At 44.8% G+C, this 25,536-nt stretch overlaps 2 protein-coding genes across 4 annotated transcripts; both read left to right on the plus strand.

The window, feature by feature from the left end:
* The first annotated feature begins 105 nt into the window (after window positions 1-105).
* bbs2 (Bardet-Biedl syndrome 2) lies at window positions 106-15,158 on the plus strand. 2 transcript variants are annotated; one of them, XM_052062057.1, is made up of 18 exons: window positions 106-346; window positions 724-857; window positions 1,523-1,750; window positions 2,240-2,365; window positions 2,834-2,896; window positions 3,031-3,108; window positions 3,383-3,487; window positions 4,354-4,440; window positions 4,540-4,675; window positions 5,475-5,614; window positions 8,211-8,331; window positions 8,442-8,613; window positions 10,410-10,539; window positions 10,607-10,726; window positions 11,592-11,729; window positions 11,917-12,029; window positions 12,630-12,778; window positions 14,098-15,158. In XM_052062057.1, the coding sequence occupies exons 2-18, from the start codon at window positions 741-743 to the stop codon at window positions 14,202-14,204; spliced, it is 2,130 nt and encodes a 709-aa protein (XP_051918017.1). In that variant the 5' UTR covers window positions 106-346; window positions 724-740; the 3' UTR covers window positions 14,205-15,158. The 2 variants fall into 2 exon arrangements, with proteins under 2 accessions (XP_051918017.1, XP_051918018.1); XM_052062058.1 differs by having other exon boundaries at window positions 106-198.
* Window positions 15,159-17,209: 2,051 nt separating this feature from the next.
* On the plus strand, window positions 17,210-23,003 carry b3gnt9 (UDP-GlcNAc:betaGal beta-1,3-N-acetylglucosaminyltransferase 9). 2 transcript variants are annotated; one of them, XM_052062122.1, is made up of 7 exons: window positions 17,211-17,476; window positions 19,519-19,795; window positions 19,878-19,997; window positions 20,106-20,423; window positions 21,766-21,992; window positions 22,083-22,338; window positions 22,420-22,999. In XM_052062122.1, the coding sequence occupies exons 2-7, from the start codon at window positions 19,697-19,699 to the stop codon at window positions 22,762-22,764; spliced, it is 1,365 nt and encodes a 454-aa protein (XP_051918082.1). In that variant the 5' UTR covers window positions 17,211-17,476; window positions 19,519-19,696; the 3' UTR covers window positions 22,765-22,999. The 2 variants fall into 2 exon arrangements, with proteins under 2 accessions (XP_051918084.1, XP_051918082.1); XM_052062124.1 differs by lacking the exon at window positions 20,106-20,423 and having other exon boundaries at window positions 17,210-17,476; window positions 22,420-23,003.
* The last annotated feature ends 2,533 nt before the right edge of the window (window positions 23,004-25,536 follow it).

Genomic DNA, 25,536 nt, shown 5'->3' on the forward strand with positions numbered 1-25,536 from the left:
CCGAACTGCAATTACCCTCACTTTCACGTTTTCTGCGGGTGGGATTGTCTGAGAAAAAAAAAACAATCCAACAGTTTATATATTTTATTCTGAAAACCTTACATCGGAAGTGGTTGCGTATAACAAATCTGCGTTTTTTTATTGTGCGGAATACCGTTTGATACAAATCTACATTTATATGATCGTGTTCAGTGTCAGGTATTTTTATACGTTGTGGGTTTTTTTTCGCTGTTTTTGTTTGTTTGTTGGTTTTTCTGTCTTAGTTCTATTTCGTAGTTTCCAGTTACACAGTAACAGTTTGCATCGTTCTAATTAGCTCCTTAAGCTAGCCTCTAAACCAGCTAAGGTAAACAGTGATGTAACTTTCTTGAAATATTTATTGTAGTACTTGGTATTGATACTCTGCTGTGCCATAGTGAAGCGCCATGCAAGTCTTCTGTTAAGCGTGAAAATAGCGTTGTTGTTGACCAAACGACGGGAGATTAGATCGCCAGTCGAAGGAGCTTTGGTGTGACACTTTTTGTTGCCAGGCAACAGAACTCTGATGTCTTGGGCAAAGCTCGTAATTACATTAGTGTCGCAAAATCACACATTGTCACTTGTTCACACGTGTGGCTGTGAGTTCGTATTGCCATTATGTCCTGAATTGTGGTTTTTTAATCTGAGTGTTTCCCAGATTTACTTTGAATGTATGTCTGGGTGCTTTTCTTTTCTTTTGCTTAGGAGAGACCGTATGCATCATGTTGGTGCCGATATTCACTCTCAAGTTAAACCACAAGATAAACCCTCGCATGGTGACTGTAGGAACATTTGATGGCGTCCACCCTTGCCTCACTGCAGCCACACAAGCTGGAAAGGTGCAAATTATACATTTAAATTCCCGTATGTTGGGAGCGGTTAGCTCGTCTGTCTCACAGACGAGATGTCCCCCGTTTGAATCTCGGTGTGGAGTACATGTTGTATAAGATAAGATATCCTTTATTCGTCCCACACTGGGGAAATTTACAGCCTCCAGCAGCAAGAATGTATGTAGAAAGAAGAAAGGAGAAAGAGAAAAAAAAACAACAAACATCTTTCAATTAAATACAATATGAACACAAATGGATAAATCGCAGTACTATTTACAATTTTCCTTCACATCATTTAATTATTATTATTATTATGATTGTTATTTTTTATTCATCAGCCTGACAGCAGTCGGTAGGAACGAGCGTCGGTATCTCTCCTTCTTGCAGCGCGGATGTAACAGTCTCTGGCTGAAGGAGCTACCAAGTGCTGTCAGGGCGGGCTGGAGGGGGTGGGAGGGACTGGCCATCATAGCTTTTAGCTTAGTTATAAGATAATATGTTATGTTCTCCTAGATACAGTTTCCTCCCTCATCCAGACAAACATGCATGTTTGGTTAATCAAGACTCTAACCTGGCCATGATCTCAGATTATCCATTGTTATTAAAACTGAGATTTTGATAGCTAAGTAATAGTTCTTCATGCCGGTCCCTAACTTGGTTGTTCTCTCTACAAGGTTTTTATTCACAACCCTCACACCCGTGGTCAAAAACCTTCATCTCACCGACTGAGCCAAAGCGCTCAGGATTCGGACATCTCTCTCCTCAACATCAACCAGGCAGTCACTTGTCTGACTGCAGGAAGTCTGGGTACAAAGACTGCCGGTGACACACTGTTGGTGGGATCTCAGACCAATCTGCTGGCTTATGATGTCCATGACAATACCGATATATTCTACAAAGAGGTTCGTAAAATACACGTGTAAGAAGTATGCACTCGATCAACAGCTGTGGCCAACTCACCAAATGCTTCATTTGGTACAGTCTAATGAGATCCTGGAACAGTATCACAATTATTGCCAAAAATTAAATCCTGTCTCCTAGTATCAATGGAAACTGAGCATTATTAGATTATTTAGGTACGCACTCATTTATATCACTTTGTATGAGATTCTGCGGGTGTACCAGTCAAAAGTTTGGCCACAAATTTTCATTCTGAGCATGAAAAAGTATATCCAAAATTTTGACCGATAAATTGTGCCTCTTGGCTATTGTTAACATTCCCACTCAGCGATTACTTGATGAATAATTTCTCCTGATATTGTCATTGAAAGGTTGTTCATATATTGATTTAATCTGCAACTATGCACACAGGGAGGTACTTTATTCTTATCTGCGGTTGATGTTTGTTTTGTTTTGTCTATATTTGTGCTTGTGTGTGTGCGTGTGTTTAGGTGTCTGATGGGGCCAATGCAATCGTCCTGGGGAAACTTGGAGACATCCCGAATCCTCTTGCCATCATCGGAGGGAACTGTGCCTTACAAGGTTTTGATTCCCTGGGCAATGACCTCTTTTGGACGGTGAGAAGTCTCAATAATAATAATAATAATAATAATAAAAATGGGCGGCCCGGTAGTCCAGTGGTTAGCACGTCGGCTTCACAGTGCAGAGGTACCGGGTTCGATTCCAGCTCCGGCCTCCCTGTGTGGAGTTTGCATGTTCTCCCCGGGCCTGCGTGGGTTTTCTCCGGGTGCTCCGGTTTCCTCCCACATTCCAAAAACATGCATGGCAGGCTAATTAAGCACTCTAAATTGTCCCTAGGTGTGAGTGTGAGTGCGAATGGTTGTTCGTTTCTGTGTGCCCTGCGATTGGCTGGCAACCGATTCAGGGTGTCCCCCGCCTACTGCCCGAAGACAGCTGGGATAGGCTCCAGCACCCCCCGCGACCCTAGTGAGGATCAAGCGGCTCGGAAGATGAATGAATGAATGAATGAATATTTAGTTGAATGTGAAATGCACATTATGCTGCTGTATGTGTTTTTTTTCAAGGTAACAGGAGATAATGTAAGATCCCTTGTCCTCTGTGACTTCACTGGAGATGGCAAAAATGAGGTAAGAGACATTTTTGCTTTTGTGTTTGGAATATCATTCATTTAAAAAAAAAATCTTCCACAGCTGTAGATGATTGGTGGGTTATTAAGTCACGTCATTGAGAACATTTGTGTTTGTTGTGGAACCTCTTGCAGCTCCTGGTTGGATCTGAGGATTTTGACATCAGGGTTTTCAAAGAGGATGAGCTTGTGTCTGAGATGACTGAAAACGAGGTAAGTGTTTCACTTGAGCATGGTTTGCATTCGAGGCAATTCATTCAAAGACATAAAGATGTTGACGTACACTCAGTACGATACAATGAAGTGCACTGAAATGATTGAAATGGTCACTTTGTCACTAATGCGGTAATTGAATGAACCAAGATATTATAATCAGTAGATCAAACTTTACAAGTGTTATAATGTTGCGGTATATTGAATTTTTTCCCCCCAGTGTGAGTGAGGAAAGTAATCTTATTATTTCACGTTGTTCTCCTTTTATCTGTAGACAGTAACAGCTCTTTGTCACATGCACAGTAGTCGGTTTGGTTACGCCCTGGCAAATGGCACTGTGGGAGTCTATGATCGCAATTCTCGGTACTGGAGGATCAAGGTAAACGAAACCAGGGAATATTTGTTACTTTGTCATGCCTAACACTGCTGTAAATAATGATCCCTCTCACATGCCCTCATACCCTCACCCTCTTCCTTCCCCATTCATACATTCTGAATCCCCTTTACCACACAGAGTCAGTGGCTCTTTTATTATCGCATATATCTGTAGGATGGCAATCTGTTTCTTGAGTTATACGGTCAAACCTCAGTTTTCGAATGTCTCTGTTCTCAACCAAATCGGTTTTCAACCACAAATTTTGTGGGGTTTTTTATGCCTTGGAATACCACCGAAAATCGTTTCTTGACCAAACTGAGCGCATTTGAATGCGCCACTAGACTCCTCACGTCTTCCTTACACAAGGAAGTGACGTTTCCTCAAGTAGACGAGGAAGTGACGCTTGAACAGCCTTCTGGAAAGGATTATGGTTGAAAACCGAGGTATGAATGTATTTAGTTCTTCTTCTTCCGTACCGCTTGATCCTCACTAGGGTCGCGGGGGGTGCTGGAGCCCATCCCAGCCGTCTCCGGGCAGTAGGCGGGGGACACCCTGAATCGGTTGCCAGCCAATCGCAGGGCACACAGAGACGAACAACCATTCACGCTCACACTCACACCTAGGGACAATTTAGAGTGTTCAATCAGCCTGCCACGCATGTTTTTGGAATGTGGGAGGAAACCGGAGCACCCGGAGAAAACCCACGCAGGCCCGGGGAGAACATGCAAACTCCACACAGGGAGGCCGGAGCTGGAATCGAACCCGGTACCCCTGCACTGTGAAGCCGACGTGCTAACCACTGGACGACCGGGCCGCCTGTATTTAGTTTTATTTATTTATTTTTAAAAAACTGTTTTCTTCAAATGTAGTCTAAAAATCATGCAATGAGCATCCACGCCTTTGACTTGAACGCTGATGGAGTTGTGGAGCTGATCACTGGCTGGTCCAATGGAAAGGTCAGCATCTTCGCATTAGATGGCCTCGCTCGATTAAATCAGCGTTTCTGATCATGTTCATCAGCACCCTCCTTGCTCAACATTCTTCTGTTGTTCCAGATTGACGCTCGAAGCGACCGCACAGGCGAAGTCATTTTCAGAGACAACTTCTCCTCCTCTGTGGCCGGAGTGGTGGAGGGAGACTACAGGTTGGATGGGCAGAAGCAACTCATCTGCGCCTCTGTAGAGGGAGAAGGTGTGCTGGGTGTCGTCTGTCAAAGGCATTTTGATCAATTTAACCTTTAAAGCAGGGGTGTCCAAACTTTTTGCCAAGGGGGCCAGATTTTATGTGGTAAAATGTCGGGGGGCCGACCTTGGCTGACATTCTTTACATTGAACAACAATATTGTTCAACACATTTTAGTAAGCCAGTCTGTTTCACATTTCCATTTTTATTAGAATTTCAACCATCTTAAGAATTTCTTTTGGTTCATTTCAAACAGGTATATCACATGCAACTGCTTATTCACTTGACTTTTTCTTAAACAAGTCTCCTGAGTGCAAATTGATTGATTTGAAACATAAAATGTATCACCATGACTTTTCAATAGTCACAAAACCTTTGACTCGAACAACAGGGAAAGGAACAAGCAATACACATATCCACAACTGCAAGGATCATTTGAAATATGACATATCAGTCAATATAAACACGGAGTGATGTCTTGTTAACTCGTGAGTGATGCCCTCTAGTGTCTAAATGCTATTACTCATTTAGTGAATGCTATTACTCATTTAGCCACTAGAGGGAAGCAGTACTCTATGAAACATCACTCACCAGTCTACGAGACCTCAGTCAATGCAACACGTGTTCCATTGCGCCCAAACTGCGGGCCAGACAGCACTGATTTTATGACAGGGGCCGAGGGCCGGATGAAATTCGACCGCGGGCCGGATTTGGCCCCCGGGCCGGACTTTGGACATGCCTGCTTTAAAGCAATTGCAATGAACCGTCTCATCAAGATAGAGGTGTAATGGTCGTTTGTATTTTATAGTTCGTGGCTACCTGCCTGCTGAAAAAGAGCTGAAAGGCAATCTCATGGACTCAAACGCTGAACAGGACCTCATTCGAGAGCTCAGTCATCGCAGACAGAATCTTTTGCTGGAGCTCCGCAACTATGAAGAGAATGCAAAGGTAGACATGTTGTATGCAATTTGGTACTGTATATAATATATCGTTGGATCTTGACTTGCGACTGGTGTGACTGACAAGTTTTTCTAGATAGAAGCCATCGCTCGGCTTCTATCTATCTTTTTTTTTTCCCGCTAACATACAACATACAATGCAGACGACCATAGATGGGCTCACAAAACTAACATGGATGTTGCGGTATTAACCCATTCAGCCATGGATATTTTAACACAAACAACACCACGTCATCCTATGGGCCTGTCGTTCAACACAAAATTAATCTTGATAAGCTCTGTTTAGGTGAGCTGATGCCCACTGAAACGCAATCGAAAAACATCTTCAGAAAAACACAGATAAGCCTTCAATATGCATCGTCCACAAATATTTGGGATGGAACGATAACGATGATGTCACGATATCGCAACATTAAAATCGGCACGATATTGCCGTTGTCATGTTCCGATATTAAGAGCGGCACATCTCTATCAAAACACACCACTTTTCATCCACTTCAGCCGAACACAGCCTTGGGAACTACACAGACCATAATACTTTGCACAGCTGAGCCAATAAGAACACACGATAATAAGATGACTGGCCATTCATCCATCCAGCCATTCTCCAATCCTCTTATCGTCACGAGAGTCACGAGCGTGCTGCAGCCTACCGCGGTTGACTTTGGCAGTAGGAGAAGCACGCCCTGAACTGGTTTGCCAGCCAAACCCCACACAGGAAGGCCAGAGCCTGGAATCGAACCCTGCACCTCTGCACTGTGAGCTGGAGGTGCTTACCAGTCGACCACCGTGCCACCATAACTGGCTCCACTTTTTAAATTTTTTTTTACCGTATCGTGCGTTCTTATACAGTATCGAAATCTTTTTTATGTTGCCAAACTCCCTGACAATATTGTGATCAGTATCAGATCTTGAGGTTCATATTGTGACAATGTGGTACCGTGACATTTGGATATCGTTACATCTATAGAAAAAACGGGGCGTTGGCACTCCCCAAATATTTTCTGTTGTTGGTCTCAGTTCAGTGTGGTCAAAATGGAGTTTATGCGATACTGGCTGCATTTGCAGCATGAGAGAGGTTTTCGGGACTCTCCAGCTGTGATTCCCATGAGAGCTCGAAATGTGTGCTGTGGAATATCATCAAATCTCACACAATTGGTCAGAATTTAAGATAAGATAAGATAAGATAAGATAAGATATCCTTTATTCGTCCCACACTGGGGAAATTTACAGCCTCCAGCAGCAAGAATGTATGTAGAAAGAAGAAAGGAGAAAGAGAAAAAAAAACAACAAACATCTTTCAATTAAATACAATATGAACACAAATCGATAAATCGCAGTACTATTTACAATTTTCCTTCACATCATTTAATTATTATTATTATTATGATTGTTATTTTTTATTCATCAGCCTGACAGCAGTCGGTAGGAACGAGCGTTGGTATCTCTCCTTCTTGCAGCGCGGGTGTAACAGTCTCTGGCTGAAGGAGCTACCAAGTGCTGTCAGGGCGGGCTGGAGGGGGTGGGAGGAACTGGCCATCATAGCTTTTAGCTTAGTTAGCATCCTTCTGTTGCCCACCTCCTCCAGAGTGTCAAGGGAGCAACCCAGGACAGAACTGGCCTTCCTGACCAGTCGCTCCAGTCTCTTCCTGTCCCGGGCTGAGATGCTGCCTGACCAGCAGACAATGCCGTAATGGATGGCCGAGGCCACCACCGAGTTATAGAAAGTCTTAAGGAGTGACCCCTGAACCCCAAAAGAATTTGGGGGATTGACAACAAATTCAAACGAAATGGTAATAAAGGTGCTGACAGGACCTTTTGTGTCAGCTTTGGCTGCTCTGAGTCACGCACTGCTCCACTGTCATGTGGTGTTCCACAGGGCTCAATTCTGGGGCCTCTACTATTCTCGCTGTATCTTCTCCCATTGGGTTCCATCTTAAGGAAACATGGTATTCCCTTCCACTCCTATGCAGATGACTGCCAGATCTATGTCCCACTGAGCAAGAAAGACGCCTTCTCATTAAGGCCACTCCTATCCTGTCTGGAAGAAATCAAAACCTGGATTTCGTCTTACTGTTTATTGTGTATATTAAATCGCTCCATGTACAGCACTTTGTATGCAGCGATGGCTGTTTGAAAGTGCTCTATAAATACTCTTGACTTGACTTGACTTGACTTGACAAAGAATGTGTATTTGTCCGTTTCTCAACGGCAGCGACTTATAGTGAAAAGAGAGAACAAATAAATGATCTTCTGTTAGCTGACAGAAAGCATATAATTGACATGTATATCCCCCTTCTGTGGCAGTTTTGTTTGGTGGCGTGCCGTGAGATTTTTCTCATTTAAAATATGTGCTCTGGCTGAATAGAAGTTGGTCATCACTCTGTTCTAAAGAGTCCAGCAATTCTAAACAAATTTCTGCTTTCCAGCTGTGTCTTTTTTCCCAGCAATTGCTTCAACAGCATTCCTGCTTCTTGAGAAACCCCTCTTCGAAAGTACCCGCATACTAATTGGGAACACACTTTAGATTCTTGATTCTTAATTGTCCCGTGTTACGATTCACAACAGCCGTCCTGTCGTTTCAGGGCGGGTCGCACAGCGCAGGTGGGATTCCGGCCAACACTCAGCTCCAAACGGCTCTCACGGTCAGAGCTGCAACGGAGGTCCAAAAAGCCCACGTGGAGCTCAGCATCACAACACCAAATGGTATCATCCTGAAGCATTTCAGCTAATAATCTGCACGTACGTGTCATCTGACTTCTGCTGGATCTAAACATCAATATTCTTTCTTTCAATCCCTCACTTTTCTTCTCCAGAAACCATAATCCGCGCAGTGCTCATTTTTGCCGAAGGTATTTTCCAGGGTGAGAGCCATGTTGTTCACCCCAGTGTCCAGAACCTGTCAGGTTTTGTTCGAGTCCCCATCATTCCTCCCAAAGACATCCCAGTCGATCTGCACATCAAAGCCTTTGTCGGTGGGAAAACCAGGTAGGCGGTGATTGCAAGGGCACGCGCTATGCTTCTGGTTGTTTTGCAAACGCCACTGTTAGCAAAACAATGGATTTGCCAGGAAATCGAAGTACCCGGAGAAAACCCACGCAGGCTCAGGGAGAACATGCAAACACCACACAGGAAGGCCAGGGCCGGAATCGAACCCTGCACCTCTGCACTGTGAGGCTGACGCACTAACTAGTCGACCATCGTGCCACAAGAATGCGTTTAGAATTTCCTTGAAAAAAAAAAAAAAACGTCTGCCACTGGTGCAACTGCGAACGTTTCCAATCTTTTTTATGAACACGATGAAACCCCAAATTTGCGACTTTCGCAAGCATTTTCTACTCTCTACTCTTCACTTTGTAAAATACAACTTTTAGATGACAAGAGAGGCATTGGCGCAAGTTTGTGCTCGCTGAGTCATCTCGGTTTCAAACCGTTGCGGTAAATCTCTAGGATTTATACTGAATTGGAAATGTTGTTGTTGTTGTTGTTTGTTTGTTTATTGAACATAAAACATACACAGTAATAATTTGACAGAAAATAAGGTAGATAAAAAAGGAAAAAGAAAGAAATCAGTCTTCATTCAACACAGTTATTATGTTCAAGGGAGTAGGATGAAGTAAAAAAACTTATCTAGTCCTACCCCGTTATGTGTTTATATCTACTAAATCATTTTTATATCAATCAGAAAAGAAAAGGTAAGATGAAGTCTCCATTAAGGCTCATACTTTACCCTTAACCGTGATATTTTTACAACTTTTTTTACGGTTTGTATCGGGATTATATACATCCTCACCCTGGCGATCCAAAAAATGAATTGACGGCGATATCATCATCATCATCATCATCATCTTCCAAGCCTTCTTCTCCTCAGCGTCACCATTTTTGGGCTTTAGTCACGTATTTAACAGGAGGTGAAGTAGGAAGAGATCTCTTAAGCATCTCTGCTTGGATGACTTCACCATTTGTCCAACAAAATGTAGGTTGTCCCTATTCCGGGAGAGTCTGAAAGGCAACCCTTTATTTCCATTGCTCTCCTTCTCCAGAGCCAGCACGGGCATCCTGACACAAACAGAACAGAGTCACAAGAGGGAGATCATGACAATGCGATGTGAAAAACAAAAGAATCGGATTTTGGTCAAACTCTCAAACGATTTGGCTGATTGTACCAGGCCCGACAGTTCAGTTTCAGTCCTGTCCACGAGGCGCTCTCTGCTGGTTACTTTTGGTACTGCTTCACTTGGCCACATTGGAAGTGGACTCCGCATTGGCTTGACGATGGCAAAGCAGTTGAGTGAAGTATGTGGGCCGGAAATCAATTTACAACTCATTCATTCATTCATCTTCCGTACCGCTTGATCCTCACTAGGGTCGCGGGGGGTGCTGGAGCCTATCCCAGCTGTCTCCGGGCAGTAGGCGGGGGACACCCTGAATCGGTTGCCAGCCAATTGCAGGGCACACAGAGACGAACAACCATCCACGCTCACACTCACACCTAGGGACAACTTAGAGTGTTCAATCAGCCTGCCATGCATATTTTTGGAATGTGGGAGGAAACCGGAGCACCCGGAGAAAACCCACGCAGACCCGGGGAGAACATGCAAACTCCACACAGGGAGGCCGGAGCTGGAATCGAACCCGGTACCTCTGCACTGTGAAGCCGACGTGCTAACCACTGGACTACCGGGCCGCCGGTTGATGATGATGATGATGATGATTGATGATGATGATGAATATATTCATCTTAAATACCGAATTTGCTCATGTTTTGTCCCTCCCCCCCCCAGCACCCAGTTCCACGTGTTTGAAATCACTCGACAGCTGCCCCGTTTCTCCATGTACGACGTTACAGTCGACCCCTCGGCTCCTGCTCCCACCGGAAGAGTCACCTTCACCATTAATGATCGGCCACAGCGGGTCTGTCAACAGTGTTTTCTTGGAAGATTCCAAGCCTCGGGGTTGTTCAACTTATTTGTTTGATTAGGTCGCAATGTGGCTGAACCAGAATTTCCTGCTGCCTGAGGGAGTAGATAGTCCTGATGTTACATTTACTTCACTCCGGGGAGGGGGGCTCTTGTCCATCCGTATGACCTCTAATGGACAGGTAAACACAGACACACCAAACGATGCAAACTCATGATGAAAGATGATGGTTTTTTTTTTATGTGACACATTTATTTGATGCATTAAGTCAAGCAAAACAACGGTGGGCCTCTTAGAACCATCTAATGTTTCCTGTTAAATAAATCACGGGATTTTTTTTTTTTTCGTTTTAGATGCAAATGAACTTTTCTAGACCTTTTTTTTTTTTTTTTTTTTTTTGCACCGATTCCAAATCCGCCCTAGTTTTTTTCTCTTGCATATCATTCATTCATCTTCCGAGCCGCTTGATCCTCACTTGGGTCGCGGGGGTGCTGGAGCCTATCCCAGCTGTCTCCGGGCAGTAGGCGGGGGACACCCTGAATCGGTTGCCAGCCAATCGCAGGGCACACATAGACGAACAACCATTCGCACTCACACTCACACCTAGGGACAATTTAGAGTGTTCAATCAGCCTGCCACGCATGTTTTTGGAATGTGGGAGGAAACCGGAGCACCCGGAGAAAACCCACGCAGGCCCGGGGAGAACATGCAAACTCCACACAGGGAGGCCGGAGCTGGAATCGAACCCGGTACCTCTGCACTGTGAAGCCGACGTGCTAACCACTGGTCTACCGGGCCGCCCTCTCTTGCATATCAGATGTTTAAAAATAATCATAAGAAGAATATGTATGAACTAAGGGTTAAGTTCAGCAATGGCTGGAATGTTTTGTTTTTTTTTTCTGAAATGCCATAGCAATAAATTTTGTAGCTCAATAACCTGATATGTTAGAAACAAAATGAAGACAGTTTTGAAATCAACGTAAAAATATGTCGAGAGCCATCATGGATTAAAATTAGTTTTTGAACACTGTCATCTGTCCATTCAGATCACTCTGCAAACGGATGATATCGACCTGGCGGGCGATCTGGTCCAATCACTGGCGTCTTTCCTGGCAATAGAGGAACTGTCAGCGGAGGCCGACTTCCCAACTTATTTTGAGGATCTTCAGACCACACTCACTGAGGTTTGGATCGATTGTATACTTTAAAGGAAAAAAAAAAATACAAATACAGGACACTGAATATCTTTTCACTAACTCCTAAAGATCATGCGTGTATAGGAAATGAATCGAGTCTTCATAATGGCCAAAAAAACAGTGCTGTCGTGTTGATGTTATGTAATAAAGAGAGATTCGCAAATGCTTCCGATAGGTTGATGAGTTCCATGCAGTTCATCAGCGATTAACCGCAGAAATGGCTGAGCACTCCAACTTCATCAAGAGCATGCTGGTGCAAGCAGAAGATGCTCGCTTGATGGGTGACATGTGAGTTTACCAGATGCTGAAAGTAACCATTTATAGAAACACTGCACATTTCATTGTCTTGCCTTTTTTTTTTCTCTCTCGACCATTCTACAAAATGCTCATTTTAATGTGAAATGCCTATCCTTCAAAATCAATCATTACTAAAGCTATAATGTGGCGTCATTTTATCTTACTTGAAAATCCAACCTAAGACTAACATTTACCTGTAATGGGCGGCCTATTGGTCACCTGGTTAGCAATCGCAGTACAGAGGCGCAGGTTTCGATTCCGGTTTCGGCCTTCCTGTGTGGAGTTTGCATGTTCTCCCCGGGCCTGCGTGGGTTTTCTCTGGGTTCTCCAGTTTCCTCCCACTTTCCAAAAACATGCACGGCAGGTTCATGGAACACTCGAAATTGTCCCTAATTGTGCCTGTGAGCGCAGATGGTTGTTGGTCTCTGTGTGCCCTGCGATTGGCTGGCAACCAGTTCAGGGTGTCCCCCCGCATATTATTCCAAGACAGCTGGGATAGGCTCCAGCACCCCCCTTGTGAGGATAAGCCCATCAGAAAATGGATGGATGGATGGAAATAACTGTATTATTGTCATCTATTGTCTTCGGCAGGACTTCAATGAAAAAGCGCTACAGAGAGCTATACGATCTAAACAGAGACCTGGTCAGCGAGTACAAAATTCGCTCTAATAATCACAATGCGCTGCTGGCCTGTCTCAAGTCGGTCAACCAGGCAATTCAGCGAGCTGGTCGACTCCGAGGTAGGTTGTTTTGAGTTTGGGTTTTGTATATCTTAGTGCGACAACTTGCTTTTTTATGCACTGGCAGCAAATGGTAAAAAGTATTCGTGAGGGAAATGACAGGATCGGCCAACAAATAGCAAAAAGTTGCCAAAATTGACGGCTATTGAAATGCATTGGGATTTGTTTTATTTATTCATTTACGTGGGTTTTCTCCGGGTGCTCCGGTTTCCTCCCACATTCCCAAAACATGCGTGGCAGGCTGATTGAACACTCTAAATTGTCCCTAGGTGTGAGTGTGAGCGTGGATGGTTGTTCGTCTCTGTGTGCCCTGTGATTGGCTGGCAACCGATTCAGGGTGTCCCCCGCCTACTGCCCGAAGACAGCTGGGATGGGCTCCAGCACCCCCGCGACCCTAGTGAGGATCAAGCGGTTCAGAAAATGGATGAATGAATGAATGAATGAATGAATGAATGAATTAATTAATAATAATGATGATGATGATTATGATGATAATAATAATAATGATAATAATAATAAATCTACTTAACATATCCAGTACTGTTTGTTTCAATAAATGTAGTGAGAAAATAAATTAACATTTGATACCATTTTATATCTACATAGTGCTTTTAGATTTTCAAGTGATTATTTAGTTGAATGAGGCAGCCCGGTAGTCCAGTGGTTAGCACGTCGGCTTCACAGTGCAGAGGTACCGGGTTCGATTCCAGCCCCGGCCTCCCTGTGTGGAGTTTGCATGTTCTCCCCGGGCCTGCGTGGGTTTTCTCCGGGTGCTCCGGTTACCTCCCACATTCCACAAAAACATGCGTGGCAGGCTGATTGAACACTCTAAATTGTCCCTAGGTGTGAGTGTGAGTGCGAATGGTTGTTCGTCTATGTGTGCCCTGCGATTGGCTGGCAACCGATTCAGGGTGTCCCCCGCCTACTGCCCGAAGACAGCTGGGATGGGCTCCAGCACCCCCGCGACCCTAGTGAGGATCAAGCGGCTCGGAAGATGAATGAATGAATGAATGAATTTACAAAAGACCAAAAACATTTCAAAAAAAACATTGAGAAACATTCAGTGTACCTTTTCCACCCACTGTAAACTGCGTGAAAAAAAAAATCCGATACATTTCAAAAGTATTGAAAGAAATTGGACACTCAATATAATCCGTAGCTTTTTATGCGAGCGCGACTGGTTGTTTGTCTAAATGTGCCCTGCGATTGGCTGACGACGGGTTCGGGATGCCCAACTGTGAGTGTGCGAGGGGTAGTCGACTATATTCTCTCATTCTTTTTTTTTTTTTCCCCCCCCTCCATCTGTGCTTCTCTTTGAGTGGGTAAACCCAAGAACCAAGTCATCTCAGCATGTCGGGACGCCATTAAGAGCAATAACGTCAGCGCACTCTTCAGGGTCATGAGAGCTGGTGCGGCTGCCTCTTGAAAGTCTTGCAAGGCAGGCAACAGAGGCGAAGAGAGGATCGCGACTGGAAAGCATCCGTTTCATCCTTCACCAGCACAACGATGAGATGACAACGGATTGGAGGGTTTCCTTGGCGTGACAATTTCAGCGCAATCCAACAAATGATCCTGAAACTTGAATATATGTCCATGTCAGTCAAGTGCTGTGTGTAGCTAGCGTAGCTGCTTTTTAAACCAGGAGTTAGTTGTATATGAGACAGCAGCTGGAACCATGTAAACGGTTCAACGTAGGAGACGGCTCGCGCGAGTTTTCAAGGAATGACATTTATCAAGAAGCTCAGAATTAAGCATCACAATGATTTTTCAGATTTGCATTGTGCGAAATGTTTTCAAGATGCAAATACAATCAACGAACAAAATATTTATGGGGGAGATCTTTTCACGTGTCACCCCAAACGTTCCCAATATTTTAGTCAAGGGTGCAGAAAATAATCAAAGGATCGAAAGCGTCCAGTCAGATTGTAATCCTGTAAATGCATCCCCATTCTATTTTTTTTTTGTTATTCCAGCTCTACGACAACGTGCCAGTTGTCCCACGCAACTTTGAGGGGATTTCAAATTAAAATGAGTTATTCGAATAGCTTTTAAAAGTCATTAATGAGTTAAGACGAAGGCCCGAGGAGTGTGCCAGGTCGTGTTGCACATCTGTAAAAGAAATGCTGAATCATGTATGAGTAACCACAAAAAAAAAAGAAGGAAAAAAAAAAAGCAACCGCTGACTGTTTTGCTGACTCGGTAACATTCTAAGACGAGGGAGAGATCCGTTGGGAGCAATGTTGTAGTTGTGTGTTTTAGCACTGTGTTTGTAGCCAAAGAAATCACATGACTTCACGTCGCAGATGACCGCCGACGTGTTTACTTTTTCTAAATGAGAACTTTGTCATTGTTCCTTTTGTGAAGATTAAATGTTAAAAGTGTTGTGTAACTGTTCCATGACTTTCGCGGAGCACAGAAAGGGAAAGATTTCTCTTTCCGAGGAGCTGGATCACTCAGCGGTTTTCTCCACTGTCGGATGGGTTTGGACATCGGGATTAGTGTGCATGAACAAAGCAATGTGTTCTCAACAACAATAAAACCAAAAAAAAAATCTGGAGTATTCTCCTCCCTTGTGGGCTTTTGTTTACTCAACATCTGGGAATCACATGTGGCGTGGCACCGTTGCACCGGACCAGCCAGACTTCCTGTTGTCTACATTCTGTCCACTAGCAAGACTTTAAGTATCATGAACAAAGAAGCTAACCATTCATCATCCAGTTGAGGGTAATTACACTGCAGATGTTACATTCCCATAGGACAACAGTGAACAGAAAAAGTTTACACACCTACACCTGTATTGTGACCCATAACTCAATTAAAAAACAAACCTAACTCTTATAAGGGGGAGCACAAGAAAGTCTTGACTCGAGCTGGGCAATTCCAAATCGCTAATCTGCTGGTGAAGCCACTCATTTGCTGATTTGGATGTGTGCTTTTGTTCATTGTCATATTCATTCATTCATTCATTCATCTTCCGTACCGCTTGATCCTCACGAGGGTCGCGGGGGGTGCTGGAGCCCATCCCAGCCGTCTCCGGGCAGTAGGCGGGGGACACCCTGAATCGGTTGCCAGCCAATCGCAGGGCACACAGAGACAAACAACCATTCGCACTCACACTCACACCTAGGGACAATTTAGAGTGTTCAATCAGCCTGCCACGCATGTTTTTGGAATGTGGGAGGAAACCGGAGCACCCGGAGAAAACCCACGCAGGCCCGGGAGAACATGCAAACTCCACACAGGGAGGCCGGAGCTGGAATCGAACCCGGTACCTCTGCACTGTGAAGCCCACGTGCTAACCACTGGACTACCAGGCCGCCCCATTGTCATATTGTCATATGAAATTCTTATTTCATCCATCCACCCATCCATTTTCTGACCCGCTTATCCTCACAAGGCTCGGGCCATTCCAGCTGTCCCGGGGGCAGCAGGCGGGGGACACCCTGAACTGGTCACCAGCCAATCTCAGGGCACACAGAGACGAACAAAATGAAGAGTGTCACCATGGTGGTGTATTTTCACCACTCACGGATGACACGGATGATGTTATTATTGTGTGTCACAAAGATCCCTCTGATGACGTTGAATCGCTCTGCAGAAAAGCCTACTAAAACATCTGAACTTTATATGGGCTTAATCAGAACCAGCGTAAATGCTGGCAGGAATGTGCTGCCTCCCAGTCAGTGGTTCATTCTGAACACAGCCACATCGCGTTAGAAGAATGTGTGCGCGGTTGTGGATACACGGAGGCCACTGGAGTGATATTCTACCAAACTCTTTGTCTTGCATCTAAAACCTGTGCATACAATAAACAACATTCCGTTCCCCTGACAAGCCAAACCCACTATCCTTTGAAAGAAATCGCTGGGACTGTGATTAGTGTAGATTTCGGTGGACCACGTATCGTTTTGTCACAGAAGCAGAACTCCTTATCATGCCTTCAGTCGAGTCTTCTTAGGAGACAACAACAAAAAAAGAATCACAAATTATCATCATTGCTGCTCATTATGAGAAACTTCTCATCTCCACTTTGTCAGATGCCATTGTGGACTGAATCTTCTTTACTTCTGCGAGAAATACTTATTCTGTTGGGTGTTCAGAACAAACCCGATGACATTACAGAGATGAATATGTAATTTAGCTCCACAATCCACTCTTTTTTTTTTTCCTTTGACAACCCCAACCCCCATTTTGCCGTTCCTTCAAATTTCAGCCACGTGGTTCGGTTTCAGTAGATGCTGCGTTCAGGTCCTCCCTTTTAGATCGCTCACGACCACCAAATTCCTAACACCTTTTTTTACACAGTTTAAGTCAAGTCAAGTCAAGAGTATTTCTCGAGCACTTTCAAACAGCCATCACTGCATACAAAGTGCGGTACATGGAGCGATTTAACATACACAACAAACAGTAAGACGAATCGGTAATAAAGGCGGTAGAAAGCACCAAGCAGTTGAACTGATTACCAGTAGTGTGAAGCAAATGCATCTGCTGTCTTTTATCTTTATAACTATACTTGGTTTCTCTAACGTATTTCGCGATTCAAAATGACTGACTAGCAAACTTGCTCAATCTGTATCGGAAAGTTGAGTAGTAAATGGCATATTTCCCATGGCAACATAAAGGCAACATAAGCGCCAGTGTGGAGACGCAATACGTCCAGATGTTTCCAGTTTGTCCTCACCTCCTCCGTCCGCGTTGGTAAGTTTGAATGAATTCGTTATATACGCTGTACTTACACGCAATTTACTATGACTTAATAAAAAACAGGACTGCTGACGTTGTCAACAACCTGGGAAGTATAAATGTGCGCGTTTTTTTCGGACTTTTCTGTCACGTTCACTTATACTCCGTGATAATAATTAGACGTTACGTATTGTATGAAGATACTTCGTTGTTAACATTTGGGAGCGTTCCTCCGACATAATGGATGTTTTGCTGACACATTATTTCCCGAATTAGACGGCACCCGAATAAAATGCTGTATACACTATTCTCTTATATAACAGACACGCCCCCCTCATTTGTACACGCTGTGAAGTTGTATATTAACCGTTGCTTCGGAGATAGAAAAAGAAAAATACTTGATTTAAAAGGAAGACTTTTACTCAAGTTTTACTCTTATTTAATAGCGTTACAATGTATCCAAAATTCTCACAAGTTAAACTATAATAACACACAGCAGGAGGTAAAAAACGACAGTACAATTCAATTTTTTTGGTGTCTAGATGCGTTTAATATTTTGAAATATTAGAAATATTAAAAATGTTAAAAAGTCCTGTTGATTCTGCGATAGACATAAGCTGTAGCTCATAACAATTGACACCTCTCACCCAATCAAAATAGAGCATTGTTAGCTGAAAAGCAAAAGTGTGTAGGTCATAAGTATTTTAGTTGGTTTGTCAAACAGCAGACCCGCCCCGCCAAAAACAAACAATCAAACAAACCAACATGATCGTGAAGGAGTGGCACAAGCCATGCAAATACCCTTTCAATTTTGAAAAAAAAAGTGAACATGCACAGTGTACCTAGTAGAATTCATTCATTCATTCATCTTCCGAACCGCTTGATCCTCACTAGGGTCGCGGGGGGCGCTGGAGCCGATCCCAGCTGTCTCCGGGCAGTAGGCGGGGGACACCCTGAATCGGTTGCCAGCCAATCGCAGGGCACACAGAGACGAACAACCGTTCACGCTCACACTCACACCTAGGGACAATTTAGAGTGTTCAGTCAGCCTGCCACGCATGTTTTTGGAATGTGGGAGGAAACCGGAGCACCCGGAGAAAACCCACGCAGGCCCGGGGAGAACATGCAAACTCCACACAGGGAGGCCGGAGCTGGAATCGAACCCGGTACCTCTGCACTGTGAAGCCAACGTGCTAACCACTGGACTACCGGGCCGCCCCCTAGTAGAAAAGTGAATAGAAAATCCTAGTAGAATTTCTATTCACTTTTCACAATTGTGCTCGTGTGCGTGTGTGTGTTTGTGTGTGATGAATGGAAGTCCGCATACTTGTAAAACAAGGTTGTGTGTTGAAAAAAAAAATCTGAAACTGCATTTAAGGGTGGCTCAATACTAACTGTCCATATATGAGCCACAGTTGTAAATTGATTTCCGGCCCACATACGTCACTCAACTGCTTTGCCATAGTCAAGCCAATGCGGAGTCCACTTCCAATGTGGCCGAGTGAAGCAGTACCAAAAGTAACCAGCAGAGAGCGCCTCGTGGACAGGACTGAAACTGAACTGTCGGGCCTGGTACAACCAGCCAAATTGTTTGAGAGTTTGACCAAAATCCTTTCATTCATTCATCTTCCGAGCCACTTGATCCTCACTAGGGTTGCGGGGGGTGCTGGAGCCTATCCCAGCTGTCTCCGGGCAGTAGGCGGGGGACACCCTGAATCGGTTGCCAGCCAATCGCAGGGCACACAGAAACGAACAACCATTCGGACCCACACTCACACGGAGGGACAATTTAGAGTGTTCAATCAGCCTGCCACGCATGTTTTTGGAACGTGGGAGGAAACCGGAGCACCCGGAGAAAACCCACGCAGGCCCGGGGAGAACATGCAAACTCCACACAGGGAGGCCGGAGCTGGAATTGAACCCGGTACCTCTGCACTGTGAAGCCGACGTGCTAACCACTGGGCTACCGGGCCGCCCCTGACCAAAATCCGATTCTTTTATTTTTCACATCGCATTGTCATGATCTCCCTCTTGTGACTCTGTTCTGTTTGTGTCAGGATGCCCGTGCTGGCTCTGGAGAAAGAGAGCAATGGAAATAAAGGGTTGCCTTTCAGACTCCCCCGGAATAGGGACAACCTACATTTTGTTGGACAAATGGTGAAGTCATCCAAGCAGAGATGCTTAAGAGATCTCTTCCTACTTCGCCCCTGTTAAATACGCGACTAAAGCCCAAACATGGTGACGCTGAGGAGAAGAGGATGTTACATAAAAGGAGACGTGTTGTGCACGTTGCTGCTACTGCTGCTCTTCTCCTTGTTGCTCTATGTGCGACAGGTAGACCCAAAATGGAATCAAATGTCACAAAGAACCCAACCCGCACAAAGCTCCCGTTCTCACGAGTCCTGCGATGTTCCAGGTCCTTTTGTCCTCTGGGTGGGACAAGCCAGCATGGAGGCTGGAAATCCTTCATCCCACCAGCCCCAGTCGGACCCTGCTAGGATCCAACAGAGTCAGAGTGTCCCAAGAGCCCCTGCCGGTGAGATTCAAGGGTTCAGGAAGAGTCAATCAGAGTGCGTGTAGTGATTTCTGCTTTCATTTATGTCCCATCAAATGTCCCGTTGTCATTATGTGTTCAAATGAGCAGGATGCAGCCAGCCCGTCTGAGCCTCAGCTACCTCTCTGCGAACGCAAGTCAAAACGTCCTAAGCCCAAGTCTAAAGCTCAGTCTAAATCCAAAGGAAAGTCCAAGTCTGGACAGAAGAGCATCACAGCGAGCGAGACGAGCGGCGCGCCCGTGCCGACATTGCCGCTGTTTGACTTTGCGGGCTATATGCGAGAGAAGGACAACCGCAACTTCCGTCTGCTAATAGATCAACCGCAGAAATGTCAGCTGGGAGGAAACCGCGAGCTTTACATGCTCATTGCGGTGAAATCTGTCGCCGCAGATTTTGATAAGCGGCAGGTAAATAAAATCATGCTGATGGTTATTTTATTTTATTTTTCGGTACAGTTTAGCTGATGTTACAGGCAGACACAGTCCTCTCGGTTTCTCGAATCACTGCTGCCGTATCATCAACCTCGTTCTGCCAGTTCCTGACACAGAGCTTTTCGGGGTGGGGGGTGGGGGGGCGGTAACTCCGATTGGCGAGAGTTGCGCACATTTTTACCGAGTCAGATTGGAGTAAATGTGCTCACAGCTCGCAGGTCTGTCTCTACGTGGCCCGGTCCCGATCAGCGGACAGGTGCTTGGGGACCCCTGTCCTAAACAACCAACCTCCTCAGGTATGGAAGTCAGTTGTCAAGTCAAGAGTATTTCTCGAGCACTTTCAAACAGCCATTGCTGCATACAAAGTGCTGTACATGGAGCGATTTAACACGCACGATAAACAGTAAGACAAATCGGTAATAAAGGCGGTAGAAAGCACCAGACATTAAAATCAAGAACAAATCTAAGTCGTGCTGAGTAACTCACATATTTGATTTCGACACCGTTTTATGCTGTTGCCCGAGGCCACCCTTGGCCTCACGAGAGTACACTGGCTTGCGAAACTCGTGGCTGCTTTCCGAACCTGAATGGGATATGCGGTAGAAAATGTGCGGGTGCTCTTTTGTTTTCAGACAAAACTGAAACTCGTGGCTGCTTTCCGAACCTGAATGGGATATGTGGTAGAAAATGTGCGGGTGCTCTTTTGTTTTCAGACAAAACTGAAACTCGTGGCTGCTTTCCGAACCTGAATGGGATATGTGGTAGAAAATGTGCGGGTGCTCTTTTGTTTTCAGACAAAACTGAAACTTGTGGCTGCTTTCCGAACCTGAATGGGATATGTGGTAGAAAATGTGCGGGTGCTCTTTTGTTTTCAGACAAAACTGAAACTCGTGGCTGCTTTCCGAACCTGAATGGGATATGCAGTAGAAAATGTGCGGGTGCTCTTTTGTTTTCAGACAAAACTGAAACTCGTGGCTGCTTTCCGAACCTGAATGGGATATGTGGTAGAAAATGTGCGGGTGCTCTTTTGTTTTCAGACAAAACTGAAACTCGTGGCTGCTTTCCGAACCTGAATGGGATATGTGGTAGAAAATGTGCGGGTGCTCTTTTGTTTTCAGACAAAACTGAAACTCGTGGCTGCTTTCCGAACCTGAATGGGATGTGTGGTAGAAAATGTGCGGGTGCTCTTTTGTTTTCAGACAAAACTGAAACTCATGGCTGCTTTCCGACCCTAAGTGGGATATGCGGTAGAAAATGTGCGGGTGCTCTTTTGTTTTCAGACAAAACCGAACCTGCTCTCCACTTTCACTTACCTCAGGTGGTACGTCGGACCTGGGGTAAAGAAGGCGGGTCCGTCCGTACAGTCTTCCTGTTGGGGGTGCCCAAGAATCGCACCGCCTTGCCTCTGTGGGATCATCTGCTGACCTACGAGAGTCAAACCTTCGAGGACATTCTGCTGTGGGACTTTGAGGACACCTTCTTCAACTTGACCTTAAAGGAAACGCACTTTCTGGAATGGGTCAACCGCACCTGTCCTCACGTCAAGTCGGTGTTCGATCCACCCAGCCCCCATTGCGAGGCGCAAACCAACCTCATTTCTCCTCATTCTTTTGTCTCTTGTCATCGTGGTCTCAGGTTCGTCTTCAAAGGGGACGCCGATGTTTACGTGAACGTGGAGAACATACTGGAGATGCTTCAAGGTGAAAAGGCAAATGAGGATCTTTTCATCGGCGATATAATCGTCAACGCCAAACCCATTCGCCGACGCACTTCCAAGTACTACGTGCCAGAGTCTGTGTACGGCAGTGCTTTGTACCCGTCTTATGCCGGGGGAGGGGGCTTCGTCATGTCCGGGCATACGGCGCGGAGACTCGGCGTCTCCTGTCAACAAGTATTTGACCCGAACGACAAACAAAGTGCAATTGGTCTTTTTTGTCGGCTTTCGTTTGACATTCGTCTTTCAAAATTCCAGGTCGAGCTGTTTCCCATCGACGACGTGTTCCTGGGAATGTGCCTCCAGCTGCTCGGGATCAAGCCATTGCGTCACCCAGGTTTTCGGACCTTCGGCATCCCCCGTCCATCAGCGGCACCTCACCTCCAGACGTTCGAGCCGTGTTTTTACCGGGAGCTCATGGTGGTTCACGGCCTCAGCGTGCCCCAGATATGGCTCATGTGGAAGTTGTTGAATGACCCCAAACTGAACTGTCACAACAGGTCCAGATCAACAACCGGACCCTTCAGGTGGCGGACTGGAGATTCAAAAGGGGAGGCGGAGACTGACTATGATGAGAAGGGAGTGTTTGTCACACACGATTGACACCCTGCGGGGAAGACGTGGTCAACTTTGAAAGGGCCGAGATCTGAAGCACAGTCACGTGACACCTCATCCATGTTGGTAGACTGACGAGATGAGCAGACAGACGTTAACCCTCGTAGTCCACCGCTTGCGAGAAATGTTAAAATGATGTCTTTGAATCAAAGGCAAAGGCATTCGGAAAAACACGAGAGAGCTGAAACGTATCGGGGGGGATCTAAAATGGCCTAAATTTCATGACGTCACCGGCTGATAATTCTCAGGCATTGCAGCAATAATAAAAAAGGTTTTGATTCCGTAATCTTCACATTTTACATATTTTGCACCATAGAGACCCATCATAATTCATATTTTTGAATGCATCGTAAACCTAATGTGTAAACATGCATTTCACGCGATTTTTACGTTAATCGCTTTGTTTTCGCTTGGACAGACGTATGCATGCCACATTGTTGGGTTGAGGTCATTCCAATTGTGCAAATTTTAGGTGGCGCCAGAGGATCGCAAATGAGTTTGCCTTTTTGCAGGAGGCTTCAAACCGACGCATTTTACATGAACACGTCCGGTCGGGATTGTTAGTAGGGCTTGGTTGGGACCTCCAGACACAATTTTTTTTTCCCTTTTGCAAAAAATAAAGACTAAAAAAATCCCAAAGAACTAATAAAAACTATATATGTATGGATAGCACAGATGCCTCCGAACATTTTGAGTGTTTGAAAAAAAAAAAAAAAAGAATGTTTTTATAACACAAAATACATCATTACAAAAATTGTACAATGCGTAACTTAGGGTTTTTTTTTTCATTTGAAGGACCCAAGGGTTGAGGCATTAACGAAGGATTTGGCCTCTTAACTGTTCAATGTGATATCATTGTTCACAAATGACTCTCATCAACCTTTTTTATTTTTTGGTGAGAGTTGATGTCAAAACAGTCTTCAATGTACCACAAATGCGCCGTCATGCATGCATGAACGTGAGATGCTAAAATGGTTTACTTCATTCATTCCGTTCCAAGTGCAAAGGTGACAATAGCACTCAAATAATTTAACGGGCCGCTTGATCCTCACTAGGGTCGCGGGGGGTGCTGGAGCCCATCCCAGCTGTCTCCGTGCAGTAGGCGGGGGACACCCTGAATCGGTTGCCAGCCAATCGCAGGGCACACAGAAACAAACAACCATTCGCACTCACACTCACACCCCGGAACAATTTGGAGTGTTCAATCAGCCTGCCACGCATGTTTTTGGAATGTGGGAGGAAACCGGAGCACCCGGAGAAAACCCACGCAGGCCCGGGGAGAACATGGAAACTCCACACAGGGAGGCCGGAGCTGGAATCGAACCCGGTACCTCTGCACTGTGAAGCCCACGTGCTAACCACTGGACCACCCCAAAATTGACATTTTATCAAGGGACTGAAGAATTTGTTTTCTGTGATCCAGATTTTTTTTGAGAACTTCAATTTTGTACGTTTCAGTGGTTTCGTCCTTGAATTTGTTTCCGAGTCTCCAACTGCGAATTACAGTCGTGTGAGCCCCTTGACAGCACATTTGATGGTTTACTAACGGCCTTAGTTTCAAGATTTGGTGAATATGTAGCATGCAAAGAAAGAGCCTTCCAAATGTTAGTCACATCCACATTGTTCATTTTTTATTTTCTTTTGGTCATTTTCTCAGACAGAAAATTAATCCTGGATGTTAATGAGCTGATCATTTGCACTCATAAAAGTTATGCAACTTCTGTGTTCTCGTCGTGTTCACTTGCATGGTTGCAGTTTGAAGTCAACAAGCACAAAATGTTGCAATGCTTCGAGAGCATTTTTTTCCGGAAACAAAACCGCACACTCTCCTGTAATTATTGCGTTTATTGTACGCGTGAATGTGAGGCTTTGTAAAAGCACTTTGGGCAGCAGGCGGTGGAGATGACGCGCTAAGTGGACTCCCAATTTGCCCTTTCATTTAGCATGCCGAGCGAGCCACTCATTTCTTTTTCCACAATCAAAGGAATTAGAATCATCGGAATCATGTTCCCACATTTCAAATCGAGCACGTTCGCCGACGTTTTGAAAGAATGGATTTGAAAAGTGACACTTGGGAGGGTAAACGCTTTGCGCGCGTGATGAAAACGGAACTGACAAATACCAAGTCTTAACGTGACGGTAATATTACAAGCAAAACAAGGCATTATAAATCAAAACTTAATGGGACACCTTTCATTGGAATCTATACAGTGTATAAACGCTGAGACTTGTCATCTTTGGCGTTGGACTCAGCATGACTTAGATTGTTCTTGATTTTACTGCTTGGTGCTTTCTACCGCCTTTATTACCATTTCGTCTTACTGTTTATTGTGCATGTTAAATCGCTCCGTGTACAGCACTTTGTATGCAGCGATGGCTGTTTGAAAGTGCTCCATAAATACTCTTGACTTGACTTGACAAGCTTTAATGAGTGTTTGGTGTAAATATGGCCACCACCACTCTAAAGAGGTCAAAAGAAAAGTACAAAACATCAAGGTATCGTACAAAAAAAAAAATAATAATAATAAAAGAATAATAAATGCAATAAATCTGAACAGGCAAAATTTGAAATTGACAGAAGACGTCAACAGCAGCATGTAAGATGCTGTGATTTTAGGCGATATAAACACTCACTCACCAAAATGATGCAATTGTCCATTATCATTCCACTGTATGTACAAGGAATTGTTTTTCCTATTTTACAAAGGATATCACGACCAGTCAAAAACAGGCTCAGTGGGAGATGAGGCACAATGTTCA

The sequence above is a fragment of the Hippocampus zosterae genome, chromosome 3 (genome assembly GCF_025434085.1).
Source record: "Hippocampus zosterae strain Florida chromosome 3, ASM2543408v3, whole genome shotgun sequence".
NCBI classification, from domain to species: Eukaryota; Metazoa; Chordata; class Actinopteri; order Syngnathiformes; family Syngnathidae; genus Hippocampus; species Hippocampus zosterae.

What these genes read in the sequence shown, in the direction of transcription:
- bbs2 (XM_052062057.1), top strand. Translation starts at nt 741, where the DNA reads ATGTTGGTGCCGATATTCACTCTCAAGTTAAACCACAAGATAAACCCT. An exon ending in CAGCCACACAAGCTGGAAAG is followed by an intron (nt 858 to 1,522) that starts GTGCAAATTATA and finishes TCTCTCTACAAG; the next exon opens with GTTTTTATTCACAACCCTCA. An exon ending in CTGGAGATGGCAAAAATGAG is followed by an intron (nt 2,897 to 3,030) that starts GTAAGAGACATT and finishes AACCTCTTGCAG; the next exon opens with CTCCTGGTTGGATCTGAGGA.
- b3gnt9 (XM_052062122.1), top strand. Translation starts at nt 19,697, where the DNA reads ATGGTGACGCTGAGGAGAAGAGGATGTTACATAAAAGGAGACGTGTTG. An exon ending in TGTCCCAAGAGCCCCTGCCG is followed by an intron (nt 19,998 to 20,105) that starts GTGAGATTCAAG and finishes TCAAATGAGCAG; the next exon opens with GATGCAGCCAGCCCGTCTGA. An exon ending in CAGATTTTGATAAGCGGCAG is followed by an intron (nt 20,424 to 21,765) that starts GTAAATAAAATC and finishes CACTTACCTCAG; the next exon opens with GTGGTACGTCGGACCTGGGG.